Source organism: Schistocerca cancellata, chromosome 8 (assembly GCF_023864275.1).
Source record: "Schistocerca cancellata isolate TAMUIC-IGC-003103 chromosome 8, iqSchCanc2.1, whole genome shotgun sequence".
NCBI lineage: Eukaryota > Metazoa > Arthropoda > Insecta > Orthoptera > Acrididae > Schistocerca > Schistocerca cancellata.
The window spans coordinates 200960728-200985280 of record NC_064633.1 but is presented as its reverse complement, the minus strand read 5'-3'; the positions used below and the strand labels follow the sequence as shown (position 1 = coordinate 200985280).

General features: G+C 38.6%; 1 protein-coding gene across 1 annotated transcript; it reads left to right on the top strand.

The window, feature by feature from the left end:
• The first annotated feature begins 7962 nt into the window (after positions 1-7962).
• On the top strand, positions 7963-21805 carry LOC126094725 (60S ribosomal protein L27a). The gene is made up of 5 exons (XM_049909267.1): positions 7963-8109; positions 8446-8509; positions 14130-14227; positions 19959-20111; positions 21621-21805. Exons 1-5 carry the CDS (start codon positions 8107-8109, stop codon positions 21747-21749), a joined length of 447 nt encoding a protein of 148 aa, XP_049765224.1. The 5' UTR covers positions 7963-8106; the 3' UTR covers positions 21750-21805.
• The last annotated feature ends 2748 nt before the right edge of the window (positions 21806-24553 follow it).

The window sequence follows — 24553 nt, the reverse complement described above, 5'->3', positions numbered from 1 at the left end:
TGCTGAGCCTCTGGGCTATCACATTTTGCTCTCAGTCAAATTCAGATAGATTGTGCACCTTTCCCGTTCTACTCATGGGCAGCATACTCACTGATACTACATGCTCCATATGTGTGTCTAACGAGCAGTCATCCCACCCCAGATAATGCTGCTGTCGCCTCGATGTCTTCATATCGATAGAAGGTCAATGGTCATAGTGTTCTAGCTGTTCGGTGTAGTTGTAAGAAATGAAGCATTTTTTTAACGAATCAATAATAGTTTCGTGTTGCACATGTAGATAATAAAAATCCGGGGCATTCTGTATTTCAGTTTCTAGATTTTATATCCGATATTTATAGGGAAGGAAATCTAAGTACTGAAATATCAGCATTCAATGAACGTTGATTTGCAGACTATATTTCCATCATCGTTAGGAGTGGTAAAAAAGTCGTGCCGTGAAGAATAAAGCATGTGATTTTTTTACAGTTCTAACAGTTGTTGAATGCTTCATTTCTTATGTATCTGTTGTTGCACTTATTAGATGATGTGCACCACTGCCATGTGTAGTCTTTCTTTTCGAATTTGACATGAGTTCCTTAAACTTACAGATCATATGTTCCGCTATTAACACAATTATGTTAATAACGTTTACATGAAGTCTTTTCCTTTATTTATTTTACTTTACTGTGATGTATTGCTTCAGTCAAGCATAAAACAGACTGTAGGTTTCAGGAATCATTTTATTTAATAATTTTGGCAACACAACAGCTCTGAATTTAAGGTCAATTTAGCTTCTGCCAGTGGCTAGAAATCATAATGTAGCTAACAGCCTCTCCTCACAGGTTACATCTACATCTATACTCTGCTAACCACTGAGAAATACATGGCATATGGTACAACCTACAGTATCAGTTCTTAGGGGTTTTTCCTGTTCCAGTCACATATGGAGCATGGGAAAAATTATCGTCTGAATGCCTCTATATCTGCTGTTATTAATCTAATCATATCCTCACGATCCCGATGGGAGCGATATGTAAGGGGTTATAGTATATTCTAAGAGTCATCATTTGAAGGCTGTTCTTCAAACTTTGTTAGTAGACTTCCTTGGGATAGTTTGTGTCTTTCTTCAAGAGTCTATAGATTCAGTTCCTTTAACATCTCAGTCAGACTCTCCCATGGGTCAAATAAACCTGTGGTCATTCGTGCTGTCCTTTTCTGCTTACATTCAATATCCCCTGATAGTCCTGTTTCGCATCGATCCCACTCACCTATGCAATATTATAGGATGGGCGCAGTGTTATGGTTGCCATCACATCCCGTGAAAATTTGATTTAAAGTTAACATTAGTAGCTAGTCAGCTTCAAATTTTTATGCATTAGTCATATCGTCCTCAATACCTTCCCTTTCAAGATGTATAGGTTTTCTTTAAACATAGTATTTGGCTTTTAGTATTTCAAGTACCTAATTTGTACTGGGTTACCTAGTGAAACTACATCAATATTGACCACTGATGCCTGCAAAACTGTTTCACACACAATTCAGAGAGCTGATTAACAATAAATAGGCAAACTACAATTAATATTTAAACAAACAACTTTGAGTGCCCGGTGGTTTCATCACATTTCTTTATATAACACTAACAATACCTGCTACATACAAATAAATTCTACCTACTCATCAATCTGATTCTACCTACAGTACTTTTTTCACTTCAAATTGCAGCCATGTTGCAATCCTTTTCATTTTAAAATATTAAATATGCTACTGGTATCAATAAAAATCCGCTTTGTAAATGTAGGAGAGGGCAAGTAATTCCAGTTCAGACCTCTGTCTCACTGCTTCAATTATTCTATCTTCATTTACTCTAAATTTTAACAAAAGAAATAACGAAATGAAACAATTTAACTAATAACAAACAACACACAGCTGAAATCAACCATGCAAAACCTCCACAAAACGAAATATAGAGATCTACTAATGGCTGTGTTTTGGGAGGAAATGAATTTGTAGGTGACATGATCAGCAAGAAACAAATTAAATCAGTCATCAAAACTTTCCTCCATAGAAATCTTGATGGTGCTGTGACGTGACGTGATGGGACACGACAATAGTGCAGATGTCGCCACTCGAAAAGTATTGCAGAGTGTTTTTCCGGGACGTGATGTGATGTTATGTGACAGCCAGTCTGAACTGGCCTTGAAACACTTTTCAGAAATCTATTGCCTTGATCCCTGGCATTAAGGAAGTCATGTGAGAAAAATGCGAGTTGGGTTTCACATGATATATGTTATTGAAGTCTATGCTGGTTCGCATGGAGGAGGTCGTTCTGTTCGAGATACCTCATTATGTTTGAGATCAAAATGTGTTCTAAGATTCTACAACAAATAGGTGTGAAGGATGTTGGACAGTAATTTTGTGGATCACTTCTCCTACTTTTCTTGTAGACAAGTGTGAGCTGTGGTTTCTTCTAGTTACTGAGCATGATTTTTCTTCCCAGGGATCTCTGATAGGCTATAGTTAACAGAGCCGCAAATGGGGTATCGAATCTGATGGGAATTCCATCGGACCCTGTGACTTTGTTCAGCTTTAAAGTCTTCAGCTGTTTCTCAATGCCACTGACAGCAATATCTATTTCACTCATCTTTGCAATGGTACGAGAGTTGAGTTGAGGCAACACTACTGGGTTCTCTTTTGTAATGAACATTTGCAAACAGAGTTAAGCATTTCTGAATATGCTTTGTTACTCACAATTTCAGTTTCAGCCTCGTCCATGTGTGACTGGACACCTACTTTATGTGCCACTAACAGCCTTTACGTATGACCAGGATTTCCTTGTGTTTCTTGAAAGATCGGTTGACAATATTGTGCTAAGGTAGTCATTGAAGGCTTCACTCATTTCTCCCTTGAAAACCAAATGTATTTCTTTCAGTATCTCTGTATTGTAGCCCTATATTTTGTTTTATACCTATTAGCATTAGTCTGTGTTCCTTTAGAAGTTTATTTACAGTGACTATTTACCATGGAAGATCTCTCCCATTATGAACTGTCCTACTGTGTATGTACATATCTGTCCAGTGCATGGTCAACTATTTTTTTTAAACTCGAGCCATAGTTTCTCTGTATGCGCCTGTCCTGAGCTAAAGGCCCTCACTGAGATATGGCACTATTGTTTCTCTGTCTAGTTTACTTAACATATAATTGTTTCTGCTTGTTTTAGTTGCCCTTCATGTTTCGGTATTCATTGCTGCTATAACTGCATCAATGTTCAGTGATACCAGTTTCGATGTGGATTTCCTCAAAGAGGTCAGTTCTGTTCGTTGCCATTAGATCAAATATATTTCCATCTTGGTGGGATGCTGATCTACCTGTTCTAGGTAGTCTTCAGAGAAGGAAGGTAATAAAATTTCACAGGGTGTCTTGTCACGTCCACCACTAATAAAACTACGACCATCTGTTTTCGTTAAAAATGGTTTGATAGTATTCAACAGCACCAAAATGCATGATTCATTCATTCTTATATAACTGCGAAAATCATCGCCTGTCAGTTGCTCAAGGAACAGAACGAGAATGAATTTCTTTCCTTGCATTAGCCACTTCTTTGTCTATAGCTTTCTATTGGCTTTTTTGCCTTGTTACCCCTGAAACAGTAAAGGCGAACCCCTATCTTTGTTTCTGTGTAAAATCAAGGATGTCGTGAAACATTCTCTCAATATACTTTAGATGAAGAGAACAGGGTTGCACTGTAATCGCTGACTGCAGTCGGTGGGGAAGTGTGTAGGCTGCCACAAAATTGGTTGGTCTGGTTGCCCAATACATTGGTGCATGTGTAAAGCTGGCCTCACACATGCAGCAAAAGTGTCGCCACAGTTAGTGACAGACTGCAGTTACATGGGTGAAATCCCAATTTTTAGCGGCGCAACTTAAGAGATGCAACTTTTTTCATGCCTCTAAAAATTCAACTTGGTTGTATACTGTTGCTTCATTTTCCTGCCACCACTGCTCTATGGCGGTAATATTGCGAAACACAAGGACTCTGTCGCAATTATTGCGTCGTAATGGCTACTGTACTCCATTCGATTTCAGTGTGTTTAATTTTATTTCTGAAAAAAGTGAAAACAATGGGCGGCAGGTACACTTTCACAGTTACTAGAAATACTAGAATACTAGAACAGCAACCTATGTATGATTTTCTGTTGCAGTGTGTGTGTGTGTGTGTGTGTATGTGTGTGTGTGTGTGTGTGTGTGTGTGTGTGTGTGTGTGTATGTGTGTGTGCGTGTTTGTGTTTGTGTGTGTGTGTAAACCAATGACATATCCCACAAAGGAATCAGTAAACTTAATATATGTAAACAAATGTGCAAGCCATATAAACTTTGTAATGTGTGAGACAAAGCATTGTATAAATTATGGATTATATGCAAGAAAATGGTTCCAGAGTGTGATAAGACAGCTGTTAAACTAAAAATTAGTTATTTGAAAGGCCTATATCAAGAATACAATAAGATCCCAAGAGCCTGGATGAGTGACTTGTCTGTTGGTTAGTTTGCCATTCCAGACAGGATTTTCGTAGGTGTTATTTCTTTTATAAATGTGTTAGTTTCCCTTGATTTATCCCAATGCAAAGTTTTTTTTCGGATTCAACATTTAGTTTTCGTCTTAATTCGTCGCAGCTCTAAGGCCATAACCTGCACTATGACATTCATACCCGCCAATGATTTCAATTGACAACAAACTGAAAGGTGCGCAGCTATGTAGAATTTGTGGTGTTCTTTGTGAACCATTGCTCACAATGCTATTAGAGCAAGCCACAAGCCGTGGCACCACATTTGATGTATACAGTGTTTCAAAAAGTATCTACGGGATTTAAGGCTTTGTAAAATTTATTACATTCAACTTACAGTTGTAAGCAATACATCATATGAAAGAGCAACTCAAACAGTTTTTCTAACAGGTATGGTCGTTGCACGCAAACGGGTCCATAGCAGGTCCGTCACAGGAGAAGCGGGTGCAGTTGGTGTGTTAGCTGCTGCTGCCATGAACCCACACATGAGCACACGGGACATTGCGAGAGCTGGTGGACTGAGTCAAAGTAGTGTCATGCGCATACTACATCGTCACCGCTTTCACTCGTTTCACGTGTCGCTACATCAGCAATTACATGGTGATGACTTTAATAATTGAGTGCAATTCAGTCAATGGGCATTAACAGAGAATGCGTTGCAGTTCTACCTGTTTACCAATGAAGCGGGTTTCACAAACCACGGGGCAGTGAATCTACGGAACATGCATTACTGGTCCGTGGACAATCCTCGCTGGCTCAGACAGGTAGAGTGACAGCGACCGTGGACTGTAAATGTATGGTGCGGAATCATTGGCGACCACCTCATTGGTCCTCACTTCATTGCAGGAGCCCAAACAGCTGCAACATAAATCGCGTTTCTACAGAATGATCTGTACGTTGCTCGAAAATGTCCCACTGCAAACGTGTCAACGTATGTGGTATCAGCATGATGGTGCACCTGCACATTCCGCAACTAACACTAGGCTGACCCTTGACAGGATGTTCGACAAGCGTTTCATAGGACGTGAAGGACGCATAAATTTGCCAGCCCGTTCTCCTGATCTTACACCTCTGGACTTCTTTCTGTGGGGTACGTTAAAGGAGAATGTGTACCTTGATGTGCCTACAACGCCAGAGGATATGAAACAACATATTGTGGCAGCCTACGGTGACATTACACCAGATGTACTACGGCGTGTACGACATTCATTACGCCAGAGATTGCAATTGTGTGCAGCAAATGATGGCCACCACATTGAACATCTATTGGCCTGACATGTCGGGACACACTCTATTCCACTCCGTAATTGAAAACGGAAACCACGAGTGTACGTGTACCTCACCCCTCATGGTAATGTACATGTGCGTCAGTGAAAAAGACCAATAAGAAGGTGTTAGCATGTGGACGTAATGTGCTGTTCCAGTCTCTTCTGTACCTAAGGTCCATCACCGTTCCCTTTGGATCCCTACGTAATTCGGTGCTCTCCGATACACACGATCTAACAGCGGAGGAGTGGTACTCGAGTGTCAACTTTAGGTTACAATATCTCCGGATGTAATTAACATTTTACAATGCAACAAGCGACACTGATTACGTATTTGTTTATATGTTCAGATGTGATAACAAAACCAGCGGGGTTCCATTTTAAAAAAAACGTAGGTTTGTGTTAAAAAAACATACTTCTGTGCATTTTTGTATGGTTTGTATTAAACAATTACACTAGCCCCTCTCCTCATGTTCGGTCTGTGAAATCGATTCGTCAGTATTTGATGTGGTTTACGAAATATATCCAATGGTAATGTTAGGTGACTCACCCTGTATATATATATATATATATATATATATATATATATATATATATATATATATATATGCTCAGAAACATTCACTAAAAGATATAAATTTGTTGTCCCAACAGGAGATAAGGGTGTAGAATATTTTGTGCTACAGATGTGACTGAGTGAACTCTGGATATCAGTACACTATCAAATTTTTGTTATATTAAACAGTCTTACTAACCCATCAATTTCAGAAACATGGTACTTGACAGGTGTGCAATATAAGATGTTTCAGTTTAAGTTACCTTCAGCTAGCTATAATCTGAAATAAAAGAGGACACTGAAAATAACTTTATATTCAAGGAAGGATAAAAACATAGCAGTCCAGGTAATCCTTCCACATGTTAAAACTACATTGATACATCAACTAGATTCCTGTTCTGCTCCTATAACATACATATACAGCTATCATTTTATGATAAATATGGATTTGCTTATGTGGATAATACTGATAATTCAGAAATACAACAGCTATATTATGTAGCTGAGGAGGCATCACCATGTATTTAAATACTAACTTTCTTGTTAATCTTCCTGTTTTAAACTTAGCTTGAATAAGCACAGATAGTTCCCAGGCTTCAGTGGATAATTGTAGGTGGGAGACAATGTTGTTGCTCTGAAGCAGTAATGGGTCTGTAATCCTAATATTTTCACTAACAGGTTAAAGTTGTTCTGGCATTGGTGTGATGTTTACAAAAAGGGTCATTCCTAATAGAAAACAGATTGGAACAACATTTCCTGCTATTGAAGTAATGTAGCTGAATGAAATTGGTCACTACCTTTTTCTCAAAACGTTTTGCTACATGAAAAATCAGTGTTTCTTGTCCAAAACTGAAACAGCTGTTAACACAAACAGTCAGTGCCCATAACTGGTGCGGTTCTTTGATTTGGATAAGTATTTTAAGGCACTCTTAAATGAAATGAAACAGTCCTTTCCCCTACTGCAGGAACTATGACACACCCGTTAAATAAGGCTATTTTGGCGCGAATCATCATTTTAATGTGCCTTACTTACATAAATAACACCACAAATTCGCGAAGTATCGAAATCAAATACATACTACTACAAATAAACATTATTTTTTTCAGAAAACAGAGAAATAGTCTCACCTGTCCGTCATATGATCATATGGTTCTCGGGTACAAAATTGAAAAAGTGAAGTTAGGCTTCCTATAATAAGCGAAATCTGAATATAAATTAGGAATTGGAGTCGTCTTACCTTTTTCTCCTTCCTCATTGTTATGAATAGTTCAGATATAATTTCGTCATTGCTGCTGAAACTGCATCTGGCACTATTCCTGCCATATTGAAAACTTATCCTCTTGTTAAGTTCGCCAACTAGCCAAAAATCACTGGTTAAGGTATCCTGAGTTTATTGACCGGTTAAGCGTTATTCCGGGTTCGTACAGCGCGTTAGTCGCGCTATTCCGGGAATAGATTCTGTCCGGCTGCAGTGTAACTGCAGGATGCCACTAGCTGTGGCGACACTTTTGTTGCGTGTGTGAACCCTGCTTAAGGCCTTTTAATCACCTCGCCAAGTATGCCCAGTAAGTCCATCCAAGGTCGATTTTCCGTCGTGATCCATCTTGCTTATCCGTTGAGGTCCAGTGTGAGTCGATCTCGTCTTGCTTCAGTAGTGCTTCAGTGAGGTCTCTGACAGCAAGAGTAGTACCTTTGGTACGTGTAATATCGGGTTGTTCCTTTGCATCTTGCAAGAGACACGTGAACATGGTAAGTTTGGAATTTGTTCAGCGGCTATGATATCTGTAAACTAATTATTAATCTTTATAATAGGCAGTGTTACGAATAGCTGTTAAGAGCATATTAAAACTCACCCCCATAATGTGAACTGTATTTCGGTCCTGAAGTTTATATTTAAGTAGTGTGTGATATGGATTTGTTGAATTGTGCATTACACCTGCACAAGATGTTGAGAAATGATGAATTCAGCGAACGGGCGGACTGAATGTAATTGTGTGGAGTGTTCGCAACTGATAAATTTTAGTACGTGTAGCTAATTTTTTTCTTTGTGCATAGAAGATTAATATTTTTTTCCTCTCTTTCTAGTCCACACACAAGAAGAAGACGAGGAAGCTAAGAGGCCATGTGAGTCACGGACATGGGCGAATAGGTAATTTCTTGTACATTTTTTATCATTGGCTAGCATTTTAGGTGGTGGTGTTGATTGGAGTGATGTATTATTGTCCTGTGATGTGTATATCGCACCAATTCAATGAATGTCATTTGTTTCGGATGCAGAGAGAATCGTATTTGTTGTATTTTCAAATGGTACTTGTTTTACGCTTTTTTGAAGTAAACACTATGTAGGCATATGTATACGTTTAAGTTAAAATTCTCGCATTGTAATTTATCCTTAAATGTTTTGCAGTATATTTGAAATTATTTTCTAAGTAATGGTAGAGTAGCCAGATGTGTCATAGTTCGTTTTAGCTGGGTCGTGATTACGATGGGATTGGTTCCATGTCAACTGCGTGTATGTAAAGTTGCCTAAACGTTACGCCGCAGTGTCTTGTGAAGTAATATCACCACCCCAATTGTTAGTGTTAGACACATAAGCAGCCGAGAAGCTTTGATTTCAGTGTTACTTATTGCTTTAACTGCCCTCTTCCTGCCCACGCCAAAATTAGCCGTGTGTAATCTAGACTTTTGATGAATGTTGGTAGGAAATCTTAACTATTCGAATTTCGATTTTGTTGTTAGTGTTGTCTAGTTCTTATGTTATCGGAAAAATAGTGTGCCAGACTATGATACAAAGGTGTATCGCTGCCTTTCATTTTCCACTGAATGTTTGAGATTCATCTGCTATGGTAGTGGATCCTCATTTGTTCCGTATGTCATGCTTGAATGTATTTTGGGGTTTATACTAGTTTCATGTACCTCTGAAAACCAGTCACAAAGTACTGTATTCAGTCAACGGCTTTGACCTGTGACATAAGTGTGTTGTAGTGTGTGATGTCATGACAGTGCGGAGTATAGTTTGAGTGTGTTGTTTGTAGATGTCGTCTTGTTGCAGTTGGTGGTGTCTTCTGGTGGTGGGTTGGGTTCATTTGGGTGTCGGTGCTTGAAGTGTGCATTTATTGGTTGTGAGTGTTACAGAAGTATGGAAATTAGTTTCATGGAGTTAAGAATTATTTGGGCTGAAATGGGGACATTATGTTGTCCGTCGTTAAGTTTCTCCAACTTTTTGGGCTTGTGGCTGAGATAGTGAAATGCAGCGTATGCAAACTGAATATGAGTTGGGGGTTTGTTTTGGTTTTGCTTTGTGTGTGTGTGTGTGTGTGGGGGGGGGGGTGTATTCAGCTGCTGTTGTCCTGTAGAGGTAGAGTGAAGTGTCAGATTCAAATGTGTCGTTGTAGCTGTGTGTGTTTTGGTATTGAGCTGCTGTTGACCTATATAGGTCAAGGGAAGTGCCCGATTGCAATTTTTGTTGTTTTAGTTCTTTGTTTTGTGGTATCAATAGTTGCGGTGTGATTATAATTTTATGAGTAGTTGGTTTTTATTTTGTGGTATCGACAATTGCGGTTGAGCTATGTAGATGAAGGGAAGTGACAGATTCCTGTCGATATTATAATTGTAATGGAATTTGGGAATTTTTTGGTGTTTTTATGTCATCACTGATCGCAGTGTGTCTGTATATGTTTATATTTAGTTTGTCCCCACCCAGAAAAAGACGAATTTCCCTCACTGGTCCCATTAGTTTGATTATATTTTTGGTGTGTAATGTGTTTGTTGATTTTATGTGTATTTTCGTGTTGTCGTGTTTATGTAATGACATCATAGGTGCCATATTGGAGATGTTGAGAGTGGTTGTTTCCACCATATTGGTGATGTTGTGGGTCAAAACAGAGGGGTGGAATCAGATGCTTGTGTAATCTTCTGTATTCACAGCAATAATTACTTGTTTGTACTGTAGTGCTAAAATTGCTTCTGGTAGAACTGCTAAGTTTGTCATAGTTTTCATGAATGTGTTCTTATGGTTTATTTTGACTCTTGGACGAGGTCATATACAGGGTGTTCTCAAGAGTGGTCAGATTGATTTTCTGTGCTAATTTGGCAGTCACTTGTAATAAAGTATTACAGTTTGTAGTGGTAGTCGGCCCAAACAAATACTGCTCATCACATCTTTCATGCGACGACCAGTGTCATTAGAAAGTTTTGGTTTGTTTCCCACTATAAAGAAAATTACATGTGATCCAATGGCCCCAAATTGCTTTATACAGTTTCCATGGTAACCAGTGTCTATTAACTGGAACAGTAAAACGTGAAAAATAACAAGCACTCCATCAGTGACAGTACCAGAGTTAGTGCTGATGATTTCGCTATTTAGTGCCTTCAGAAGTGCCCTGATGCATGCTGGCTGCTGCAGCCGTACAGCAGTGCTGCTAGGTCACTTCTGGAGTACTGGTTATTCTTAGTATTTTATTGTTCCTGTCCATACTTAATAATTATAGACTAATTTGGGGCTGTTCTTCTGAATGGGCATATAAAAATTCCCTTAATAGTTTTGTTTGTAATGGGAAACACTGTGCTTTCAGTTGACACTGGTCATTGCAAGAGATGTGCTGAGTCTGGTGATAGTGTAATCAGTGAGCTTCTTAATGATGAATTTCAGCAGAAGATACAACTTGCAGTAGTTTATGGCTTAAAGTGCTCAAAATTGATGGTTACTGATGTGGTAGTTGTGGATGGTAAGGTGGGTTAGCCCTACTGGTGAAATATAACATTTATGGGAATATTTCTTCATACTCAAATGTTATAGTTTGGATCATCTTACTTGGGTTGGAAGTTCCTGTCCTCCTTTTTCCCACGTTTGCAGATTTGAATTTTTAAAGACTGCCTTGAAAAAAGTTGCCGTATTTACTCAAATCTAAGACGCACTTTTTTCCAGTTTTTGTAATCCTAAAAACCGCCTGCGGCTTAGAATTGAGTGCAAAGTAAGCAGAAGTTCTGGAAAATGTTGGTAGGTACTGTCACAACTAACTTCTGCCGTCGAATATATGTAGCGCTATACAGGCATGCTTTGCAGGCACAAAGATAAATACTGGTGCCAAAACCTCTGCGTCAGTAAATAAATTTAAAAAAAAATGAAAACTGGTTTTTTCCTCCACCCTAGAGTTTCATTCAACCACTGCATTTTCATACATTATCCAACAAAGTAAATACAAATTCCATATTGTTCATCTTCGAATGTAGCAGCCTTTCAATGTACTACGAAAATCCAACTGGCAAGACTGTTTGGGATGTTTGCCAATATGGCCAACTCTACGTTCTGACTTTTTTCCTACCTGTGACAGGAGATGGTTGCTGATAGGAACTTGCATGAATTGTGAATCACATGCAGTAGTCTCTTCACCATAAGAATAATAAGAGTGTAAACATTTTGCTGTGTATTCCTTCATGTTTCCTGCTATCTCATTTAAATCCTGTCTGCCTAATAAACTACGGAAGTAGAGTGAGACAACAGCAAACGCGGAAGAATATACATATCATGTCATGTTTATATTAGTATTATTCTTATGCTGAATAGTGATGGTCAGAAATGAAGCACGGCAACTGACTAGATTTTTAAACCTAAGATGACTCTAATTTCTGTGCAAAATGTAATGTACTTAAGACGCGTCTGCAAAGATTTTCAAACGGAGAAAAATTTTCGCAAAACTTTTGTTCAGACCATCTTTCATACGCAGTCTATTATTTGGTTCTTGTTGATCATTATCAAAGAAGGCAGCAGTGTAAGTAACAACAAATGGCAGTCTCTTGCCATTTCGCTAATGAGACGATTCCTCTCTCTCTCTCTCTCTCTCTCTCTCTCTCTCTCTCTCTCTCTCTCTTTTTCTTTTTCTTTTTAAGTGTAAGCAGCAGTAGCATGCACAATAGGAAGCCATGCCACAAGCGGCGACAGGTCATAAACACTAATTATCAGAGTGCGACAAACAATGCATGACAGTACAATAATGCATTTTGAGCTTAGAGTGACAAACACCTATAACAAAGACAAAGGCATTTATCAAACCAAAGAAAAATAAACAATCAATTCAAACCAGACGAAGCACGTGAAAAAGGAAGTGTACCTGTATAAATACGGACGGAGTGGAGTGCCTGGTGCGAAGCAATGACTACCTGGTAAAGCTTAAATGCTAAACTTACCACACGAACCAAACTACTGTAGCTGTATCGTCATTCATTCTACCTAAATTGTCTCATATTACAATGGACCAACTTTGTTTCAGTTTGGAGGTGCGGTCTAAAATGTTTCTATCCCCTTGAATTTAGAGTCTCAAATTTCAGGTGTGGCTTGGATTCGGGAAATTTTTTTTTTTTTTCCTTGGTTTAGTGTATCATTTTTCAGGTGCAGCTTAGATTTGAGTAAATACAGTAGTTTGATTGTGAGTTGGAGGAGCCAACTACTGGCTGGACGAAAACTGGCTGTAATGACGCAGTGATGTGATCCTTTCAAGAACTTTATGGCATATTTTCAGAATGTCAAGATTTCGGAGATGGTTGTTAAGCATGGACCTTCCCAGTGTAAGCTAAACAAAGTTACCATTTGCACCCTGCAGTGAAAAAGGTGTTGACTCCACATGTACACTTTTACGGCAAAATGTTATTGGTCACTGTAGAATTTACTTTTTATGCCGTATAACTTGGTGGGCAAGCTGGAAGAAAAATGAAAGTGTATCTGCTTGCTGAAGTTTGCTTTACCTAATGTGAGAGTTGGTAATCATTTCAGTATACTTTTAACTGTTCAGGCATAAAGTTCATTATTGTGGCTCAATGATCTTTGTTACATTTTTCAAATTGGAAAACTACGAGGGTTGGAACTTTCATAGTGGCAACTATTTATTTACAGCTCGTACAAAATAGATATGTGTTTCAAAGTTTCACCGACCTTCACAGTAGTCACAAGCATGGTGTACAACCCTGTTGCCTGTGATGTGGTAGTCATAGGATACTCTTAGCAGTGCCAGTTGTGTTGACTGTTCGAGCGGCGCAGCCTATTGCGTGACGGATTTGTTGGAGTTCTGAAGCTAATGAAGAGTTGAACTCGTGAGGGCTTACATCAGGGGAGTGCAGTAGGTGGTATAGCACTTAGTAGCCCCATCAGTAAAACAAATCAGTAACAGCTTGCACTGTATGTGCTTGAGCAGTGTCCTGCAGTCTGATGGTCAGGTGCTGCAAAAAGTGTCATCACTTCTGTCTCTAAGCTGGTCGTAGGTTGAGTTCTAAAAATGAACAGCATAGAGACAGAAGTGATGACACTTTCTGTAGGACCTGACCATCATTTTGCAGGACAATGCTCTTGCACATACAGTGCAAGCTGTTACTGATTTGTTTGACTGATGGGGCTGCTAAAGTCTACTGCACTCCCCTGACTCGTGAGTTAAACTCGATTTCGAAACTGAAGAAAACACTTCACGGCATTCACTTCAGAATTGCTACAAATTCATCAGGCAATAGACAGTGCCGCTCAGTCAACACAACTGGTGCTGCTAAGAGTATCCTAAAACATCCACATCAGTGGCAATGGGGTTATACACAATGCTGTGGCAGTGGGGTTATACACAATGCTCGTGACTACTTCGAAGGTCAGCAAAACTTTGAAACACGTGTCTATTTTGTACGAGCTGTAAATATTAAAGTTCCAACCCTCGTATATTCTTTCTGTGGATTGTGGGCTTGATCACGTATAGTTGTATGTGGATGATATAATTTTTAATTCTTATTTACAGGAAAGCACAGGAAACATCCTGGTGGAAGAGGTAATGCTGGTGGTATGCATCACCACCGCATCAATTTTGACAAGTATCACCCTGGCTACTTCGGTAAGGTGAGGTTTCTGACTTTCTACATGCTTATTTCCGATTGATCTGGAATGATGATTAAACAACCGGCGAACTGAGTTTAATGATGAGGTTCCGCTTCTGACCAGATGTTTAGAACTCGAAGGGTTGTAGCATTTACTTGCATGCAGCATTTCGCCTATGTTCCTTTGATAATCCAGTGTGTGCTGAAAAATTTTGTTTAAACCTTATTTTAATAACTGTTGACACTTCTTGGGTGTTTCCATCCATAATTTACGTCTCCAGAACTTCAGCTTCTTTGTTGCATGTGGATAGATAGTGGAAATACATTTGGCTCTTTTTTAATTTTTTTAGATATAAAATGGTTGAAAGTGAGTGGTTTAAATTTTCATAATACGTTGGTGTTTTTATTGAAACTCCTTGAAATATTTCAGTACATACTGTAACTCAGAAGTGCTGCATATTGCATTTTGGTTAATAGTTGTATTTATGACTTTATTAAAATGGAAAATTACTTTTGTTCTGTAGCTGTTTCCATTATGCTTTTCATAATAGATCCCTTGCTTCAAGCTAATACTTCTATCACATCAGATTCTCTTCATGTCAAATGCCCATTTTCTTTTTATAAGAATTCACTATGAAATTAAATGACATTGAAATATACTTATGGAAATAGGATAATAGGGTCTGTGTTGTTACATTAGTAGTAAGAGGGCTTACACAAGAGGAAGAGGAAGAAATTGTTGTTACTGGATGAAATCGTGCAATAGACCTTATGGAGCATTTCTATGGCATATACACACAATAATTATTTAGCTGCCACTCTTTCTAATGAAAATTCTTATTTAAAGTGTGAAAGAAAAATAATGGTAGAGAAATTATGGCCCGAGGAAATGTAAAGTTATTACATTTAAGTATGCAGTCAAAGAAAATGCCCTCGAGTAGGAAAAGTCTTTATTTTACTTAAAAAGAAAGTCTAGTGAGACTAATAACACAAGATTACTTAGCCTCTTCTTAGTAATATACATTCACTGAAATACAGGATTATTCTAAATGAAGCGATTTTCAAAACTTCATATTTATTAAAGTACAAATCTGAAATGAAAAAGCTTTATACCAATGTAAAGAGGAAGTTTCAAAGTTTTTTCATAATGTTTGATATCAATTTAATAATTTGCAATTAATTGGTTTATAATAAGTAACTAATAATTATAAATGTTCAATGTGGCCACTGTTGGCTCCATGGCAAACATCAACATAGTAGCCAAACATGTCCTAGACGTGCGCAAGCGTATCTGCTGTTAATGAGTGCATGGCAGCAGTGATACGGTTCCACAGATCATTCAGTGGTTGGTAGAGACAGGACGTAAACAGCTTCCTTCACATAACCACATAAGAAATAGTCACAGTGTGAGAAATCAGGAAATCTTGGTGGCCAGATGTGCAGAGCCGGGTCCTCAAATCCCCTGTGACTGATCTAGTGCTGAGGAAGGGAGTCGTTCAAAAAGCCTTGTACAACATGTTCCCAATGGTGTGGGGTGTAGCTCCATTCTGTTGGAAAATGTGAAGTCCTGGGAATCTTCCATAGCTTGAGGGAACAGCCATTCTTCCAACATATCCAGGTACGTGATTCCTGTTCTTTCCTCAAAGAAAAATGGTCCCTAAACCTTTGTTCAGGATACGGCACAGAACAAGTTGATCTTTGGTGAGTCTCTTTCTTGTTGCAATGGTGAATGTGGATTTTCCAAGCCTCGTATGCCAACATTGTGTATTGACTTTTCTACAAAGGTGAAACGTCGCTTCATCACTAAAAATTACGTGCTGTAGAAATGCGTCATCCTCCATCTTTTCTAGCACATAACCACAAAATGTGAGATGCTTGTCTTTGTCATTGGGGTTGAGAGCCTACACAAGTTAAAACAGTAGAGCTGGTACAGCAAATGCCATCTCAGAACTTTCCCTACAGCTGGTTTGGGTATTCAAAGTTATTGACTTGCTCTATTGGTAGACTTGCTGAGACTGCACAAAACTTTCTTGAATCCATTGGACATCATCCTCTGAAACAAGTGGTCGGACTGTGCTTTTTCCTTTGGTCACACTAAATTGCTTATACAAAAGGCTAATGCTTTTGTGAATTGGTGGTTGAATACTGAATTTGGTATGAAATGCCTGCTGCATTGCAATTTGTGGTTCACTTTTCATGAATTCTAGAATGCAGAAAACCTTATGCTCCACAGTTCACGTCTCGCTCACAGCTGACAGTGAAATGGAATGACGGCTCTATTGCTGTTTAAACTTTACCACCCGTTTCACAAACCATCACCACCTTCCTGCTGCTACCCACCAAAACTGAATGTTCCTTTTTTCATTAGTATAAAGAATGTTCATTTTGGATTTGTGTTTCAATACATACAAATTTTTGAAAATTGGTTCATCATTTAGAGTAACCCTGTATATTACTACAGCATTATCAGGGTTGCCACAGGTTCTGGAAATCAGGTAATGTCAGAAAATTTCAAACACATCAGGGAAATATCAGAACTTTGAAAAACAAACACTGGAAAATCTGTCTCATTAGATGAAATGGTTTGTTTACTGAAATGTCATGCATCATTGCTGGCTGGGTGTAGCTGAGTTCGTGTCACTTCCCTACTCCCTCACTCCTATTGCTTCTCCCCTTCCTACTAGAGATGGGGGATGCGCTCTTGAACTAATTCATAGAGTTGAATCTTTCAAAGGAGTGAACAATCAGTGATTCAAAAAAAAAAGAACGGTAGCTCCAAACGTTTCCCACGGCAGAGAGAGAGAGAGAGAGAGACGGAGCATATCAGCAGTGCCTCTGCTGGTCACAGCACAGTGCACGCCACACAACACAGCCAGCGCCGGCCTCTGCCCTGCTTCTACCTTGGCTGCCTGCATTGTGCAGTGCCCCATTGGATTTTGTGTTTCACATATGCCGTGCCGCCTCTGTGCGTCGTCTGGCGCAGCTTAACTTCGCATTGCACTCTGTCGGCGATCGTTTCAGTCGCACGTCCTGCCCTCTGGGCAGTTGACGCGAGCAACAGGACAAAGAGCCACCTAACGGATAACATAGGAACTACTTGCAACAACCTGCTCGCAAGGGAACGGACGATTTGTTTCGGAGCGGGTGAGTTCACCGCTCCCCCCACCCTCGGAACTCGCCCGCTCAACGCTCACCCCACCGTCTCGACTCTAGCCAGAGCGTTGAGCAAAGCGACTCAGGTGTCACTCTGGTCTCTGCGGTCTCAGCTCACGCAGTAATACAGCTCGCGGCTCGACCTGCTCGACTCAGCGCCTCTGCATCGGAGTTCGTCCCTACTGGATATTGTTCTTCGTAGTAATACCGCTATGTATATTACATTATTATGTTATGTATACATCAATTGTTTTTATTTTATTTTTATTTGTTTAAACTGATTAGATTAGGTTCCTGATGACTCCTCTTACTATAGAATTTTTATTATGGACACTCGAATTTACGCTTTAATTACGAGCGAACCGATAAACGTATCGCAAAATGTGATACACCAATATTTTCCTTGTTTTATTCTGCGTAAGGCTATATGCAGCACTTTCGTTTTACAGTCAAATTTATATATATTTTTTTCTTATTCTGGTACGGATTTTGCGATTTTAGGCGTCTTCGGAAGGAAACGTTCACTTTAAAAATATATGGCTTCCGATGAATTTGTATGAGGTTAATGAAATTTTAATGCATTATAGCCAAATATATTGTTAATGTAAATCTCAAGTTACAGCATTTTCCGATCACCCAAAAAACCATGATAGTGCAAAATAAATCAATAATCAAAAACTGTCATATCGTGGAAATTTCAATAAACAATACAAAATTCTTACTCATTATCTATGTTACTTCAAAATAGGATCAAATAAGATCAAAATACAGGTATAGTACTGGAATAAACCAAGTTTAAAGGGCAATGTGCCTTCCATTTATTTTCTGTTGTAAATGAGTGGTGAGTCATGAAAAAGAGCTAATTCATTTCAGGGAGTGAACAGTTCTGATCCAATCTCTGAAAAGAACAGTTTTGCCCATCTCTACTTCCTACCACTTTCCTCAGTTTGTAGTCAGTGCAGCCACCACTTCTTGTCACTAGCTTAACAGCTGCTGATGAGAGGGAGGGAGGCATGAGGTGTGGTTTGTTTGGATCTGATTCTGAGAGATTATAGGCACAGCATCCAGAGACAGTGGTCATGCGTGCATGAGTTGTCAGTGATTGTGTGTGCACTTTCGTTTTGACATGCTGTGGCTGAAAATTTGGTTCTGAGTGTGATTGTCTTTTCTACATGCCTGTCTGCGGCTCAGCAATCATCTTTACAGTGAGTTGCTACCTATCCTCATTATTATTGAGTCTCAGAGTATTTGAAAAAGTTATGTTGCATGGAGTGATCACCGTGGTCTCATTTGATCTACATGCTGTCTGTGGCTCGTGAATAGCTTGCCAAACGAATGGATTTCCACAATGGGCCAAAACAAGAGGCCGTTTCTGCAGGTATCTGTAATGTACTGAGCCTATTGATCTGAAGCATATTTGGTTTCCACTAATGTGCAGGGCCTGCCCATTGGATCTTTTCTCACTGATCTGCCTGGAGGTTGGGTCTGTTTGTGTGTGCCGTAATGCAGCATATTTTCATGGTTTATCCATGGACCCAGGACTGCGATGCTCCTCAGCGGGCCAGAGACCCTGGTCAAAGGAGTTCCGGAATTGTGACTGTCTCACGGCAAGTGAATGGCACAGTGTAGCATTTTATAGAAATTTTGTTCTAGTACATTTTGGCACTTCAAAATTAGTTTAAATGTTAAAATATGGATGATAACAAGAAGAAAATTGTCAGTCACTGGTGGTTTGTACGCTGTGTACTCACATTTCTCGAAAGAAAAATCACACAATACCTGTAAAATAGTAGATAAGACACAGTGGGTAGTAACAGTAACATAGTAGAACCAACTTTTTCTTGGTCACCTACTGTGTTGGTTTACGCAATTCTTCCCCACCTTACACACCTTCTTTCAAGAGGCCTACTTTTTTTCAGTGAATGTATTGTAAATCTGTCTTGTGACTCCAAGGAAAGGCATATTTTTGTCATGAAATATTTCATTTTGTTGAAATAAAATATCAGTGGTCTTAATGAAACACACCATTTGGCTTGCTTTCTTCATCTAAAAGCAGTTCATTACAAAAGATGTTAATGTTAGTACTTGATAGTTTTGCTTGTATCGGGAAACTTCATCTGCTTGCAAGGTTTTAGATATTTCCTCATTTGCATTACTGTTTTTTGTACTGTAGCTGCAAAGGTAAGGTAGATTCTCATCTTACTTCTTAACTTACGGAGATCTCAAAATTCGTAAGGAAAAAAAAAATGCTAAAACTTTTCTGGAAATCAGGGAAATATCAGGGAATTTCACTTTGGGAATCTTGGGGACAACAGATTGTTACATGCAAAGCACCATTCACTTTGTTGTGATGGGATGTATCATGTCCTTGAGCTGTGGACAGAGCTGTAATACATCTCTCTGCAACTGATATTATTAAAATGGTTTTGTAATTTCCACTTAATGACTGTTAATTGTTTTAATGCTCTCACATCAGTTTGTTAAAATAGTTGCATTCAATATTCTTATAACATTGGAATAGTACTGTAATTTTCAAATTATGCTGTGTATTATGTAATTTGTGGTTGTAGTGTGTGGTTTCAGTGCTCATTTTCTTTCAGCTTGGTATGCGCAACTATCACTTGAGACGCAATACGAAGTGGTGTCCCACAATCAACCTTGACAAACTATGGACCCTTGTCACGGAACAGACAAGGCAAAAGTATAAGAACAATACTGAGGGGAAAGCACCAGTAATTGATGTTGTGAAAGCTGTAAGTAGAAAATTTAAATAATTATTGTTATAGTTGGTGTAAGTTCCCCTTTGTCTGTATAGCATTTGTAAACAGAAGGATTAGTATGCAACATGACAGCATATTCCACTCAAATACTGAGAAATGCTACATGAGGGACTGTGTCAAACTTGTTGTAAGCTTTCTGAAGGTCATTGCATGTGTTCAGCACAGCGTCAAAATGCACAATGTCTGCTCTTGACAGTGTAATTTATGCATGGACCTGGAATAATAACTGGTGTAAACAGTTTATTACATAAACATTAACACAGCCTGTATACATACAGAAAATAAACACATTTGTTGATTGTAAATGGTCATTTGCATATTTCTTTTCTGTTCAAAATGCTAGTTCATATTTCTGTGGTGCTGACAGTTCTATTCATATAGCTTATCAGTGTTTCATGTTCTGTGTGTTTGGTGATATTTCTCTACACATGAGTTTTCAAACTTTTGGGCTCTTCCATGTCATAGCTCTTAGTAAAAAGCCCTTGTGTGACCTTCATGATTCCATGAAATAAGGCAACCAAAAAATAATGGTTGGATACAAAAAAGTAAAAATTGTGGGAGAGGTTTGCCATGTTGGCAAACACACACATGATGTATCTTAAGAAGGCAGAACCACTTGATTGATCTACTATCAATATGGAGAGATTCTTCCAAAAAATTCATTTCAGGTGTTTCATTCACTGAACAGTTCATATGCCACTGCACATTGGTTTGGGACATGACATTCAGAATGAATACTCAAGTTTCCATCAGTCAGGTGACAATGGCATTATGGCACTGAATAACACAATATATTGTGAAATGAAAAGTGTTGTTCAGATTTTGACTGTGTAAGTGTGTTTTGAATGAATTGTATGCCAGAGGCACTACATTTGGAACATTTATACAACTTTATTGTTCTGGATGTTTATTGAAATGAAGGCTACAAAGTTATACAATCTATATATGTTGTTGGGGATTTTTCAGTTGCTAAAGTCATCTTAATAATAGCTGTGGCAGTTTACATTAATTAGTGTTAATTGTCAATATTATTTCTTGCCTTGAAGTAGATGGAATAAATGTATTACCTCAACTGCTGATTGTGAAGATTTGTGGCATTTTTCAGTTTAGATATTAATTTTAAGTGTTAGCTATTGTCTAGGGGCTGTTCATAGTTCTGATATATGCAATTGGTGTCAATGTGTGGTCTGGAGTTTTTAAAAAAAAAATATTATTGGTGCTAACTGTGCATTTTAATTAAATTTTGTGTGTGAATTATGTGCGTATCAGTTTGAGAGTACTGCTTAAAAGTATTAAGAGTAATATTAGGAGTTTAGGATTAAAAAAATACAGAATGTGCACAATTATTTCTGAATTTTCTTTCAAAAATAATTTTGGATAAAACAGAATTGTCCAGTCTTTTGTATTACATGTGTTTCTATAATTTATGAGCAAGTTTTTCTGAAAATTTATAGCTCTCATGGTGCACTTACTGTGTTGCAGGGTTACTACAAAGTATTGGGTAAGGGTCGCCTACCGAAACAGCCTGTGATCGTGAAAGCCAAATTCTTCTCCAAACAGGCTGAGGATAAAATAAAAGAAATTGGTGGCTGTTGTGTTCTTACTGCGTAATGCAGATGTGGTGTAAGAAAGTTTTTTCTTAATAAATATACCAAACATCTCCAGTACTGGTGTTTCTTGAATAAATGCTTACTTACTGTATGTTCCTGTCTCCTGATGAACAAAATTCAACAGAAACCAATTTTTGAATATTTGCTATCTAACATTAGCCCTTTTGCAGTGGTATTTACATCATTGGTATTAATATACTCACAACAGTTTTTCCAATAATCGAGTACCATGTTTGTTTGGCTTGATATAAACAGTGAACAATTAATAGTATCAGTATTTACTGAAGCCCTTATAGGTACTTGCCTTCAGAGCTGATGTAGAGTTCAGCTAGAATTTGTCACCTGTGCTTGTTACTCTTCTGATATAAACAGTAAGTTTAATTCATAGTCAAATTTCCTATATTATAAAATGTAAAATCAACAAGGGAATTGTTTGTAAGGGCTTTACAGGAAGTTGTCTTCTGTGCTGTACATATAGTCAGTCTTCAGGCCACGAGTGGCCTACCGGGACCATCCGACTGCCGTGTCATCCTCAATGGAGGATGCGGATAGGAGGGGCGTGGGGTCAGGACACCCCTCTCCTGGTTGTTCTAATGGTACTCTTGACCGAAGCTGCTACTATTTGGTCGAGTAGCTCCTCAATTGGCATCACAAGGATCAGTGCACCCCGAAAAATTGGAACAGTGCATGGCAGCCTGGATGGTCACCCATCCAAGTGCCGACCACGCCCAACAGTACTTAACTTTGGTGATCTCATGGGAACCGGTGTATCCACTGCAGCAAGGCCATTGCCGTGCCGTACATACATATAAGCAAATATATTGCCCGATTTCGGTTGCTAGTTACATCCAATTTTATTCTTTATATGCTGTAAAATTTTTGTAATGAAGAATGAACATTGCGGATAATATTTCAGGAATTAGAGATTATATAAATTATATCAATATAAATGGAGAATGATTACCAAAATTGTGCAACATGATGAAAACAGTTCATGTGCACACTTGAATGTAAGAGGCATATCATTTCCTCATTTTTGGATGGCTTCTATAGTTAAGGGGAGTTCTAATATTGCAACATGGTACAAAAATCAGATTTTCAGTTTTTAATACTGCAGACTAATTAATTTTTGCTTAAAATGGTCCAAAATATGTTACACTGTAATTACAGGGTTGCCACAGGTTCTGGAAATCTGGGAAATTTGAAAAAAATGAAAAATCTCGTTTTTGTCTCAGTAGTTGAAATGGTTTGTTTACTGAGCTGAGGTGTCATACATCGTCGCTAGCTGGGCACAGCTGAGCATGTGTGCCACTTCCCTACTCAGATTACTACTGCTTCTCTCCTTCCTACCACTCCCCTCAGCTTGCAGTCAGTGCTGCCATCACTTCTTGCTGCTAGCCTGGCAGCTGCTGACGAGGGCCAGGGAGGCATGAGTAGTAGTTTGTTTGAATCTGATTTTCAGAGACTAGACACAGCAGGTGTGTGTGTGTGTGTGTGTGTGTGTGTGTGTGTGTGTGTGTGTGTGTGTTTTGCTTTTCGTCAATTAATAATGTATTTGACTTTCATACACAATAAAACTCTCACTTTAAACATAACTTCCGGTAAGTCCCTCGTACAGTCGAACATCAGAAACAAATTAAATTACAGTTAAAAGAAGGTTGGCTTTGATACAATAACTTTTCTTAACATAAATCAATGCCTATAGCAAGGTTACGTCAAGAAATTTCAAGAATTTTTTCAGCTGTCTTTGTTATAACAATAGTCGATGCCCCAATAAGCACAGAGCTGCATCTAAACTCCATGGTTCTTCCTTACACACTCACTAAAACATCTGTTGATTGCCAGGCAGGTACTTGTCGGTGCCGTTCATTTGCCGCGTCTACTTTTTTCCCTGTGACTGATTTTAAACCTGCACACCCAAACATATACCGTATTTACTCGAATCTAAGCCGCACTTTTTTTCCGGTTTTTGTAATCCAAGAAACCGCCTGCGGCTTAGAATCGAGTGCAAAGCAAGCGGAAGTTCTGAAAAATGTTGATAGGTGCCGCCACAACTAACTTCTGCCGTCGAATATATGTAGCGCTACACAGGCATCCTTTGTAGGCACAAAGATAAATACTGGCGCCAAAACCTCTGCGTCAGTAAATAAAATTAAAAAAAAAAAAGGAAGACGAGCTTTTTTCTCCGCCCGAGTTTCGACCACTGCTTTTTTCATACATAATCCAACGAAGTAAATACAAATTCCGTATTGTTTATCTTTGAATTTCAATGTACTACGAAAATCCGACTGGTAATGGGATTTTTGTCAATATGGCCAACTCTACGTTCTGAATTTTTTCCTACCTGTGAGAAGAGATGGTTGCTAATAGGAACCTGATGAAATGTGAATCACATGCAGTATTCTCTTCACCACAAGAATAATACGAATATAAACATTTTGCCATGTATTCTTTCGTGTTTGCTTCTATCTCATTTAAATCCTGTCTGCCAAATAAACTACGAAACTAGAGTGAGACAACAGCAAACGCAGAAGAATATACGTATCGTGTCATGTTTATATTCGTATTACTCTTATGCCTAATAGTGATACAGTCAGAAATGAAGCACGGCAGCTGACTAGATTTTTAAATCTAAGATGACTAATTTCTGTGCAGAATTTGATGTACTAAAGAAGCGGCCGCAAAGATTTTCAAACGGAGAAAAATTTTCGCCAAACTCTCGTTCAGAACATGTTCTATCATACGCAGTCTATTATTTGGTTCTTGATCATTATCAAAGAAAGCAGCAGTGTAAGTAACAAAAAA

Coding starts and splice junctions, on each gene's coding strand:
- LOC126094725 (XM_049909267.1), top strand. Junction 8,510..14,129: donor TCACGGACATGGGCGAATAG/GTAATTTCTTGT, acceptor TCTTATTTACAG/GAAAGCACAGGAAACATCCT. Junction 20,112..21,620: donor TAATTGATGTTGTGAAAGCT/GTAAGTAGAAAA, acceptor ACTGTGTTGCAG/GGTTACTACAAAGTATTGGG.